We start from the raw sequence: 13,425 nt of genomic DNA on the forward strand, positions 1-13,425 counted from the left end.
CAGTATGACTTATCAGTTTTTGTTGCGAATTTCTGTAATAAAATACTTTTTGTTTTTTCGGTGTTATTTTTAGTCAGGAATCTGAAATCATACTGCTTCCGATTTCTAGAGTGTTCTGGCGAATCATAAAACCTGAATATTATACAAGAAATTATATTTAAACTGAGAAAGTTGGTATTTTAAATTGTTATACCACACACCAATTGTTTGGTGAAAATCTAACAATAAAGTGCTTTTTGAATATTACGACCTTGGTATGGATAGTCAGCAGATGTAATTTCTATAGATGGGTAAACAATCTGTCATAAAAATGTTAAATTGTGTACAATCTTGTGAATCTTTATACCGTTAAGAGAAATGACATGTTTTATTTTCTGTCTAGGAAATGGTCAATATTGTGAACCTTTGATTGAACAAAGCTGTCATTTAGGAAACAATTGTTCTCCCTTTGGTTACTGCGAGATAAACCGGGAAACCAATAATTATTATTGCTCATGTTTACCGGGTTATGCTGGTGATGGCTACACGTGCTATCAGCTCGAGACAACTACTATTGAAATTACAACTCAAGAAAATTTTGGAGGTGAGTAGATCATAACCAAACTTAATACAACAAAAAATCACACATGCGTCATCAATTTACGTATCCGATATGAGTGGACAAGGTTATGAAAACTTATATATCCATCCAACAAAACAAGGTAACCCAAACATAGATAGATGCGTGATCAGAGCATGACACCACGCACATTTGTATCTATTGGGTAAAATAAACAAGCGTCCTTACGCTGGCCAATCAGATAAAACTGTAATCAGCTGGCGCGATTCATGTTATACTGTCGGAGTAGTCAATTATGTTTTAACGCCTGTGGTGTGTACATATACGATATTTTAAAGTTTAAAATTTTTGAAATGTCAAAGTTAAGTGCTGATACGGCTGAAGAAACTATTAATTTGTGTCCCTACACTCCACCCAAAAAAGTTTCCCATACCCAGCCGCATTTAAAAAATAAAATAAAATTTCGGTCGTTCCTTAGTGCGACTCTATACAAACAGCCTTGTGTGGGAGGTCACGGGCACTTGGCATGATAATGTTTAGGAACACTAAGTTGCTTACATGGATGGAGTATAGCTATTGCTCCGAATAACCTAACCTTTCGAAAAAGAATAGCTTTAATTTTTTGAATTCATCAAAAAGTAAACTAAAGTTACAATTTTAGCCGGGTCAACTGCATAATTTTCGTCATTACTTTATTACATAATGTGAATAGGTACATTATATTTCATATTCCATTCAACAACTCCAAGATCTGGTAATTGAAATATTTCAGTATGCGAAATATCAAACAGGGTCATGCCCAATTTGAGGTTAAAATTCAAAATTTGGAAAACAAATTTATCAACTGTGAAATAGTAAATACCTATGGTCTGTGTATTTACCTATATATATATATATATATATATATATATATATATATATATATATATATATATATATATATATATATATATATATATATATATATATATATATATACAGGGTGGGGTACCCCATACGACACGGTTCCTATAAACCAAATTATTAATTTCTACATTTCATTATATGTATATTGAAGGAAATTATTGTGGAGACTACAGAGAGGCTCAAAAAAGTGTGACATATCAAAGTTGTGTTTTCTTAAATGGAAGACCCTGTTTTTCGTTACACTTTTGAATAGGTTAGGAAAAAATTATATGATTTCATATGAGATTCTTTGTACCTAACTATAACCGTTCCCGAGTTATTGATTTTTTTATGAAAATGTTAGGCACAATTGAAAACTAAATAACATCGAAATGTATAGAAATCATCCCTTCGAATTCTGACAAAGCATTAAAAAGTTTTGGGCTATTGATGTCGATAAAACCGGTTTTTCAATAGTATACAGAATGTTCAAAAATTATTGTCACTTTTTTATTATTTCGATCAAAGATAACTTTGTTATTTTAAATAGAATACCCTGTATTTTTTCTGAACAATATGAAATTCAATAATCTTTCATTTCATTATGGGGTTCCTAAAGAGTTCCTCGAATATTGGTTTTTTCAAATAATAGTTCTTATTTCAATGCATTCTTTGAATCAAAACTGAAATATTTTCAGGTCAAAAGGTTGAGCAAATTTGTTCAGTGGAGTCTTGCTGGTGTCCTGATGGTTACAGAATAGAATATGGAACGAACTATTGTGTCCTGGGAGAAGATGTAACCCAGTCAGGAGGCGTATCTGATACCACATTACAATTCATTGATGGTTAGTTCACCTAATGGTTTTTTCTAGTACGACAAGAAGTAATGCTTCAACTTTTTTAAGTGAGATTCTACTGAGAGTTCTCACTGTATATTATTCTATATGCGAAATCCTCACAAAGTATTATTTGAGTAGAAGTTATGATTTTACACCTATTTGCTTCATTATAAACATTGCATCTTCATCTCACCTATTTGATATGAGCATTTTTTAAAATAAATTTCTTGTTTTTTTTTAATCTATGATAAATCTGATAAATAACATAATAACATCATATATCTCTGTATATATATATATATATATATATATATATATATATATATATATATATATATATATATATATATATATACATGACAAACTATTTAACTATTTAACAAACTATTTAACGGATCGACCTGAAAATTTCACAGTATGCATGAATCAATATGACCTACACGCCTAAAATATTTTAGACGAAGCGGCGTTGTCGCTTCTACTATAAAGTAGCGGCTTCTTTGATTTTTTAAATAGAACACCCCGTATATAATATCATATTATGTTTCATTATCACTTTGTCAACAAATTCATACACTATTTTCCTATACCTATCTATTACCGTTTAGAAGATATAAATTAATTTCGATATTTTTTTAACCAAAAATGAACTTTTATAAATGCTGATAATCTTGAACTCTCTTGCACTAAAACGATCAAATTTGAAATGGAGTGGAGTGATACTATGAGGATCTTCACTCCTAGTTATATTTTCATTTGCCTCATACAGGGTCTTCAAAAAATGCAGATATTTTGATATCATGAAAAAATGAGTGGAACTCCATTTTTTTCAAATGGAACACCCTGTATATTTCAACATTTTTGAGCTCTACATCCAATTTTAGATTAACTCTGTTCAGATAATACTATTTCTATTTTGAACCGTTTTCGAGATAAACTGTTTCAAACGGAAACTGACGTGGTTTTCTTGCTCGTTTTTTTGAATTCATCACTTATTTTGGATATTCAACTTTTTTTTCAAACTTTTTTTTTATTAACCTTGTCCATTTAATCCAAGTCTCCAGGAAACACTTATCCTCTTGGGCTTATTGCGTTTGTTCTCCCATCTTCTCGTGACACCCATTCCATCAGTCTCGTTCCCTGTACTAGTTTGTACAGGTTCCGTGTTGGATGTTTGTCATATTCTTCTGGACGTAATTTCGTACGTCCATATATTGCCTGCCTCCTGTGATTCAGTGCCTCACATTCGCATAAGATGTGTAGAGCGGGCAATGACCGGTCAGTAGCCCTGTAATTATTCTGAGCCGGTCCCTACTATTTGAAGTAGTTCTTCGGTTCATTTCTCGGACGGTTCCCTAATGAAGGTTCTACTGCGTTTATTGCCAGTTACTTTTGTCCAGTACTCTGTGTGAGTAGTTAGTTTAAGCCGATTTCAGAACCTCCCCCCACCACTTTCAACCTTGAAATGACCTCTACGTCACACGAAGTTGCGAAGGTGACTTTGAGGAGGTGTTATGAGTTTGACCTTGAACGACCTTGGCATGCGTCATACGGCAACGCAGACAAGGTGACTTTGAGGTGCTGTTTTGGGTTTAACCTTGAATGACCTTCATTCTTTTCCCATATTTTCGACAAGGTGACTTTGACTTCCAATGAATTCGAGCCAGTTTTGCACCTACACGATTTAACGCAACCAAGGTGACTTTGAACGATTGTTTTGAGTTTGCCCTTGAACGACCTTGATCAACGTTACACAAGGCAGGCAAGGTGACTTTGAGGCAGTGTCTTTGAACGACCCTGACACACATCACGCGACAAAAGCAAGGTGACTTTGAGGTAATGTTTCAAGTTTGACCTTGAACGACCTTAATTGATCCACGTTGTTATTTAGAATATTCGACTTTGAACGACCTTCAGCCGCATGGACGAAGAGACTTTTGGAGTGCGTTTTCAGTTTGACTTTGAGTGACCTTCTACAATATCATGTGTCTTTGCTGATGTAAATTTGAGGGCGCTCGTGTATTCTCCTTCCCTCCCCCACTTTTTGAATGAACATATAAAAGAGGTGCTACTCATTCACAGGAGTTAGTTTGATATCGCGCGTATTGAATATATCTACAAATATGTTTCACTGTGATAGGTGTGGTAAAAGTTTCAGCCGTAAAGATAACATGCGTCGTCATCAAATGCAGTCCTGCAGGCCGGATAATGATGCAGGTCCTCCAGCAAAACGGCCCAGAGTGGATTCTGCCCAACCAAGTGCAGTTCAGGAATTGTGCAACTATTGCAATAGAATGGTACCTGTGAATAGGATGAATTCACACCTCAAAACATTGGAGCATAGAACAAATTCCTGTACGGAATTTGAGGATGGTGTGAAAATCATCAACAGCGCATTTAAATATAGGATTGTTAGCTACAGGGTCGAAAGTAAGAATCCACATTCAGACTATCAATCTTTCTTTAATGAAGTGAGGCATAAAGTTGTGACTTTGATTGATCGAATGGTGCAAGTTCATAACACCTTGAAAGTGAACATGGAGTTGTTTGGGAGGTACATACTTCAGACGCAGGAAATATTAGAGGTGAAGTCTTTCAACAGCCAAAACCAAATTGTTGATCAATCAAACAACCTTGAAGAGGTTTATAGGACATTCGTCGACACGTTGTCTGCAAAAGCTGTGGAATTTCAAGAACGCGACTCAGGTATATTATCTACATAAATATGAAAGATTTCAGTCATTAAACGAATAATGTGTTTATAGGTTGGACTCTGGAGAAAGTTGTTTTTATCGAAGTAAACATCAACAAATATAGTCCTCTCAGTGGATCCTCCTACATCAAGCTTCCAGAATTCATCGCTTTGAAGAGGGCAGTAGTTAATGTGAGAAATGAAGACCATTTTTGCTTCGCTTGGGCGGTGACATCAGCTCTGCGACCAGCGCAAACTAGAACTTCTGAAGTAGGCTCATATCCAGACTTCAGAGATGTACTTAATGTTGAAGGTATAGATTTTCCCATGAAATTACGTGATATTCCACAATTTGAGAATATGAATGATTGTTCAGTCAATGTTTATGGGTTAGAAACAACTTTTGAAAACAACAAACCGAAATATGAAATTGTGGGTCCTCTTTATTACGCACGGCGGAAACTCGGTCGCCATGTAAATTTATTGAACATCACCGATGAATCTAGTAATAGCCACTATTGCTGGATAAAGGATCTATCAAGGTTAGTTTCATCACAAATTTCATCCCACGGGCATAGAATGTATTTTTGTGATGGTTGTTTGATGTATTTTTCAGACGAACGCAAATTATTACGACATCAGTTGAATGATTGCAATTTTATTTGTACCACCATTCCCACAACGCAAATCAAAATTGATAAATGTGGTAGGGCCATACCGGAAAATATATTAAAATTTGAAAATTTTGAAAGGCAGTTGAAAGTCCCCTTCGTGGTATACGCTGATTTTGAATCAATTCTGAAGCCTATACATACAAATGAACCGGATCCAATACGTTCCTTCACAAATAAATCATTTATTCACGAGCCATACTCATTCTCATACCGAATTCGTTGTTCTTTCGATGATTCAGCCTCCAAATTTGTTCTTTATCGTGGGGAGGACGCTGCCAAAGTATTTGTAGCCAGGCTGGAGTCTGACCTGAGGGCCATCTACTATACATATTTGAATCGTATCGTGCCAATGAAGCCATTAACAGCATCAGAGGAGAATGAATTTTTAACTGCTGATAGTTGCGGTATTTGTGAGAAACCCTTCGAATTGGGTGACGTCAAAGTGAGAGATCATTGTCACTTGACGGGAAAGAAAAGATATGGAGCTGCACATTCTCGATGTAATTTGAATTACAAGTTACCGAATTTCGTTCCAATAATTTTCCATAACTTGAGCGGCTATGACTGCCACTTGTTCATAAAAGAGTTATGCACTAATAAGAACAAGGTGGAGGTTATCGGTCAAACAAAGGAAAATTACATTTCTTTCACTAAGCATCTATTGATGGGTACCACAATAGATAAATTTGGTAAATTGAAAAAACAATTCCTAAAGCTGAGATTTATCGATAGCTTTAGATTCATGGCGTCATCACTGCAGCAGTTAGGGGAGAGCTTGTCAGATGAGCAATGTTATGAAACACGAAAGTGTTTTCCGGAAAATGAAAAATTTCTTTTGATGAGACAGAAAGGAGTTTTTCCCTACAGTTTTGTTAAAAATTTGACCACGTTAGATTGTACTGAGCTACCATCAAAATCCGATTTTTATGATCAATTGAACGAGAAACACATATCTGAGGATGATTATGAGAGGGCAAAACGTGTATGGTCCTTGTTCGAGTGTGAAACGTTAGGAGACTATTCAGATTTGTATTTGAAATCAGATGTATTGATTTTATGTGATATTTTCGAAAATTTCCGTAATATATGTCTGGATAAATATAAATTAGATCCAGCCCACTATTTTACTTCTCCTGGCCATTCTTGGGATGCCATGCTCAAATACACCGGTGTAGAGCTGGAATTGCTTACGGATATTGACATGATAACTTTTTTCCAAAAGGGTATTCGTGGGGGTATTAGTCAGTGTTCTGAAAGAAAGCATGTTGCTAATAATCGTTTTCTACCCGATTATGATGAAAATGAAGCATCATCATTCATCACTTATTTGGACGCTACGAACCTCTATGGTCACAGTATGTCCCAACCATTACCGACAGATGGGTTTACATGGCTATCCGAACAAGAAATTCTTCAACTAGATATCATGGGTGTTCCAGACGATGGTCCTAAGGGTTATGTTCTGGAAGTAGATGTCCATTACCCTGAAGAACTTCACGATGCACATTCGGATCTGCCATTCCTTGTAGAGAGCGTAATTCCACCCGGTTCAAATTCAAAAATACCCAAATTAATACCTAATCTGAATGATAAGAGAAAATACATTGTTCATTATAGGGCTTTGAGGCAGGCAATTGAAAATGGACTGATAGTGATGAGGACTCACAGAGTTCTCTCATTCAATCAATCACCATGGTTGAAGAAATATGTAGACCTTAATACCCTAATGAGAAATCAAGCTACAAATGTTTATCATAAAAATATTTTCAAGACAAGAACAAATGCTGTCTTTGGAAAAACAATGGAAAACGTTGATAATAGAAATGACATTCGGCTTGTGACTCATTGGGAGTCTATAAAGCGTGCAACTGGTGCAAATGCTCTCATCGCTCGGCCAAATTTTAAAACGCTTTCAATTTTCTCAGAGGACTTTGTCGCCATTCATATGGGTAAAGTGAAAATAAATTACAATAAACCGCTATATCTTGGATTCAGTATTCTTGATTTATCTAAAACAGTTATGTATGAGTTTTTTTATAAATTCATAAAAAAACATTATGGGTCAAATGCTTCTCTCCTCTACACCGATACCGACTCTCTCATTCTTAAAATTTTCACGGAGAACTTTTATGATTTCATGAGGGACAATGTAGAGAAATTCGATACATCCAACTACAAAGTTGAAAATCAGTTTGCTATGCCTATAACTGAACCAATATTGGGAAATATGAAAGACGAATTTCCTAATGATCCAATTATCAGTTTTTATGGTACCGGCGCAAAAGCATATCATGTCAAGTCCGTTAGTGATGAATTGAAGAAGGCAAAAGGGATAAAAAAGTCGGTCATAAAAAATCAAATGTCACTTGACGATTATAGGAAAATAGTCGAATCAGGTGGTACCATATTGCGTAAGATGAGCACTTTTCGAAGTGAGTTACACGATGTGTATACTCTAATGTGTAATAAAGTTGCGCTATCATACAAGGATGATAAGCGATTCATCATCCCCAATACCACAAAAACATTACCGTGGGGGCATAAGGATATTGAGTTCTACCAAACCAGCCCTGAGGTAAATTTCAAATTCCTTATCGACGCCCTCAAAACTGTGCCTAATCATGAGGCGGATTCTGATGAAAAATTGGATCAACTCATAAGATTATTGGAGGAACAATCAGATGATTAGTTAGTTCAATGTGGTAAATCTATACCTACGAAGCTCTGAAATTATAATATATATTATTCCCATTGTAAATATCCATTATGATATAGATTATGAAATAAAATATATCAGTGATACATCTTGTTTCATTACAATTCCAACACAAAGTATTGAAGAGGTATAAACTATTTTTCATAATATTGGAATATATAATATCAAGCTATCCACATAATCTGCGAGAATATAATATAACAGTGTTGCCAGACTCATCATTTAGTCCCCGTATTAGATAAAGTGGAGGTGGTAAGTGGAGGGGGGTTGAGGAGGAGTGGCTTAGGTAACAAAAGCGGGACTGCTCAGGAGCACTCATCATTCGAACTGCTTCTTCTAGCCTTCGAATATCTACCGAATTTAGTTGGGTCTCTAGCTGTGTTCATCTTCTTCGAATAAAAACTGTGAGTATATAAGTAATGTTGATTATTATGCTTTATTCTAATATTTTGTGAATTTCTAGTGTGCAGTATGTCTTCAATCATTGACGCTGATAAATCCGTGGAGGGTAAGGTCAACATCCTGCAGGACGTGGTGGTGCAGCAATCGGAGCTACCACAGGATATAGTGGACTTCTTGACTGAATTCCAACTTGGACCTCCACTTAGCCCCCTTCCAGAAGAAGTTGTGTTGGTAACGGCGGATCCAAGACCCGGAAGCAGCTGGATGGAGGATGTTCCTTCGACCACCCCTTCTTCTGAAACGAAGAGCACCGCCAAAGTTGCGAAGAAGGGGTCGAAGATTGTCTGTAAGAGAGCGGCTCCGAGCGGTAGTGATGAGGACTTTGCTGCTCCCGAACCCGTTAAGAAGAGGAGGCCCTCCGCTAAGCCAAAACAGGTGGCGTCGTCGGTGAAGCCAAAGCAGACGGAGCTGCAGAAGTACATGAAGATGTGGGACGAGTCCAACCCCTATCGACGGCCGCCTATGACCTCGACCCTCTGGCGGGCCCCTTCCACGTCAGATACTACCATCTCGACGTCTAAGGCGACCAAGACGAGAAAGCAGTCACCGACGGCTCCGCAGATGTTAACTGCTGCGGGCGACATTGAGCCAGCCATCACGGCATCTTCGGAGGCCACGACCGAGCCATCTCATCAGCCACCAGCCGGCCCCATAGCACCTCCGCCACCGACGCCAAGTGTTCAGCAGGTAACTTCTGCCCAACCCTCTGGCCGCCACCTGGAGTTACCGTCATCGCAGAGAACCTCTAGCTTAGTCGAGGACGTGCTTGAGCTTGACAGAATATGCCAAGAGAGGAAGGTGAAGCTGGTGACGATCCAGGGCAGCGATGCAAAATTGGCGGAAATTGCATCACGTAAACGACGATTTGAAGTTCGACAGGCGCAGCTAGTCGAACAGAAACGGCGTTTGTTGGCTGAAATTGCTGAGGTGGAAATCAGCATCAATGGGGTCGATGAGGAGTACCGTGTTGAGGCAGATTCAACAAATCGGTACCGCATGGAGGTCGACGAAATGGCCGAGCGTGTTAAGGCTCTCAGGGAGCGGATCAGGAAGAAAGTTGACGTTGTTGGGACATAACCTCCATCTATTTCCTTTCCCTAGATCCTTTTTTTTTTTCATGGAGTACACGTGAGTTGGTTGGTGTACACAGGGCACTGCGTGGTTGGGGCAGTGTCCACTTCCCTCTCTTCTTTTCATCCCGGAAAAAATATCTTATGAACGCTTCATTCCACATCATCCCCACTCCTCCCCCACTCCTTCCCACTCCCTCTCGAAAGTATAAAAGTAGAGAGTCTCCGATGGAACATTCAGTTGCTAAGCTATCTTCAACATGGCAGTTACTTATCAACAAGCGGATTCCACCACCGAGCCACACGCATTTTTGGAGCCCAGAAGGTCACCTGACAACTGGACCGTCGAAGAAGGTGAGGTACATTCCACCACAGGGCATCATCACTACGAGCAGCCCGGAGCATGGCACGATACCAGACTGCAGGTGATGCAAGTTACCAGCACCGATGATGCGGACGTCTCCGAAAACGAGTTCCTGGATCCCAACGTGGATACTGATTCTGACGCTGACCTGTATGATGGCCTGTGGGATGACGACGAGGTGGACTATGACGCGCCATCAGTGATGTGGGACCTATTTCCTAGGGAGACGGATGATTCTGATTCGGACGATGAAGATATTCCTCCTGACCCACCAATCCCCATCGAGGATAGTCCACCACCATCCCCTATCCTTATAGAATAATCCTAATTTCTATTCCTCATTCCTATTCCTTTCCTAGGAGTACACATACTGTTGGTTGGTGTACACAGGGCACTGCGTGGTTGGGGCAGTGTCTACTCTTCCCTAAATCTCATCATTCACAAATAATTGTACAATCACACAGACGATGGTCATCCTATCTTCATCGCTCATTCTCTTGAAGTATACATACTGAAGCCTATTCAAAATTGTTGTAAATATTTTGCTTTATTTGAAAATATATACTCTGGTTGCTATATACGGGTTGTGGCAGCATTTATACTTCCAATCCAATCATGTTCTAGTCATATTCAATATGTAGAATAAATTATATTTATAGTTTAAAATTGATTTCGAAATGTTATATCTGTATTTGAAAATGTAATGAAAATAATAATAATTTGTTTGTTTGTTTTTTCTAATTTAAAAAATAAATTCTGACAAAAAAAATTCTGCTCCTGTTTTTTTCCAACTATTATGCTGACATAACTACAAATTAGTCTGTTTGAAATGAAATACCTATCAGGTATTCACCTTTCAATTATAGTAGAACGCACATTTATGTGGTTAGCTGATCAAAGCAAAATTTTCCTCCTGAGTTGCCTGCAAAGAGAACCAATTGATGATGGTTCATAGAGAAGATAGACTTGCAATTATAGTGTATTTCACTTTATATATATGTGACGGATGATATCTGAGAGTGATAATACTAATGCGTGATGATAGAATCTGAGTAGTAATCTCAAGTTAGGAGTAATCTTTATATCTCCAACTTCTAAGGCACCTACAATTGAGCGGTTGGGCTTCAAGCTATGATATCTGGGAATAAACTACATATCCTCAACTTCTAAGGTATTGTTAACTGAGCGGTTGACCATGGCCGCGGATCCGCGGTTTTATCTGCGAATTATCCGCGGATCCGCGACCGTGACCGCGAATCCGCGATTTAATCCGCAGAATAATTTCAACGGCGGTCACGAATTAATTCAATTCGCGTGTCGAAAAATTTTTGAAGCGGAGCGGAGCGAAGCGGAGCGAAGCGGACCACATCTGTTTCCTATCTTCATCCCGCGAATTATGATTCATTCAACGGATTGAGTCGTGATTCATTCCGCCGCAGTCGCGGATCCGCGGTTGAAACCGCGTCATAACTTTAAAACAGAGTGTATTTAATTTCTCACCTACATCGTAAACTTTCATCTATTTCGCGGATTATCATGGATCCGCTTACTATTCGCGGGCCCGCGACAGTGGCGATTAATCCGTGGATCAATTTATTTATTCTGTCACAGCCGTTGATTCGCGGTTGCTGCTTCATTATTTCAGTGGCAGCCGTGTAATTTGCTACGCGGATCATGATATTTGGGGCAGGGTGTAGTTGATATTCATTCTCAATTGTAAAAAATCCAATTTCATACAACTTTCGTCATAACTTTTTTCCTTGTAAAATCGAAAATATACTAGTTATTCAATGAAAATGTATATTTTCAGCTGTAAACCAGTTTCATATTCTACTACTAAGTGGAAATTTTCCAACTTTCAGACCTGAGAAGAAGAATCTCATGTCGCGAGACGATATTCCCCGGTGTACTACTACTACTACTGTTTGTATGAATAATGTAGCCCTGAAAAGGGCTGTTTTTTTTTTGACCAGAAGGCCCACGGTTAGTGTGTCACAGGTTTGACACTATTGCATATTATGCATGCTGATACTCTTGTGAAATTTGTGAGCGGCCTTTCACATGCCTCACACCAATACTGACCCAGCTGCATCATAGAGACCGTATCATGGGTGTTTACATGTTGATACCAGCCACCGTTATTGTTACGTATCGAGTAAAATCGAAAACAGCACCAACATAACTTCTGGATACCGCCATCGATCGTTCTGATATTTACGTGGGCATCTGTCACACAATACAGATCCAGTCGATCTTCTAATGTGTCGGTGACGTTGAGCCATCGGACGCCGATCATTAAGGCACCATCATCTTCAGATGAATCAGCCACAATACCTTCATCACTCAGGTCATCCTCGATGACATCCCCTTCAACAATCTCCTCGTGCTCCAAATCATTAGCATCTTCGTCGACTACAATATTTGCCTCGCCTCCAATAATTTCAACTTCCTCTTCTACAATTCCCTCTATGTTGGGAGCCATTTCATCCCCATTCAATGACTCTTCATCCGTCCAATTATTCTCATCATCAAGTGATATCCTAGCTAATACAGCGGCAATTTTTTCGGAATTCATCTCGATATGCTCTCATATACTGAGTGAGGTTCAGGATCGGGACTCGACTTTTATATGATTCGGTTGTGGTCGTAGTAGCGCCCCCCACACTACTCCCACTTCTCGCTCTATACGATTAAGAGAGGGGCATATGGCAGCCCAGTCGAATTCACGAGAGGTGCAGATCAGGAGACGAGGAATCCATGGTAATCGTACATCGACATACACCCAGATAGGCCCTGGGCAGACCTGTTGATTTAAACTCCATTTTGTTCATGTAAATCATTTTAGTGTATGTTGATTTATAAAATAAATAAATCCATTGCTACAATATTACTTGTATAATTTTTGGTATTTCGAAACTATTTATACAGCGAAGAATAAAAGATTCCACAGTTTTAGAAAATGTATAATGAAATTCAAATTTATTACATTCCACTTTATTTTTCATCAAGTACAATAATAATGCTATTACACTAATGAATTTTCATTGATCCACGAGTTGTGATTTTCGGAGAATCCGAGCCATTTTACATATAAACGACGTCCTTTTCGTTTCAAAACTCGCTCCACCAAATATGTATTGGGATCATGGGTTTTATTCAATTCC

General features: G+C 38.3%; 2 protein-coding genes across 2 annotated transcripts in view; both read left to right on the forward strand.

Moving 5' to 3' along the window:
* Positions 1-13,425, forward strand: part of Ndg (Nidogen) — an 89,123-nt gene that overhangs the window by 42,192 nt on the left and 33,506 nt on the right. The window contains exons 10-11 of the mRNA XM_074169965.1: positions 383-583; positions 2,143-2,289. Coding sequence (XP_074026066.1) covers positions 383-583; positions 2,143-2,289 — 348 coding nt within the window. The remainder of the gene's footprint in view (positions 1-382; positions 584-2,142; positions 2,290-13,425) is intronic.
* Positions 4,086-8,338, forward strand: LOC141480132 (uncharacterized). Its single transcript, XM_074169966.1, has 2 exons — positions 4,086-4,989; positions 5,049-8,338. Exons 1-2 carry the CDS (start codon positions 4,407-4,409, stop codon positions 8,336-8,338), a joined length of 3,873 nt encoding a protein of 1,290 aa, XP_074026067.1. The 5' UTR covers positions 4,086-4,406.

Source organism: Leptinotarsa decemlineata, unplaced genomic scaffold (assembly GCF_025532065.1).
Source record: "Leptinotarsa decemlineata unplaced genomic scaffold, Ldec_3_MD MMD2_P_RNA_scaffold_6, whole genome shotgun sequence".
NCBI lineage: Eukaryota > Metazoa > Arthropoda > Insecta > Coleoptera > Chrysomelidae > Leptinotarsa > Leptinotarsa decemlineata.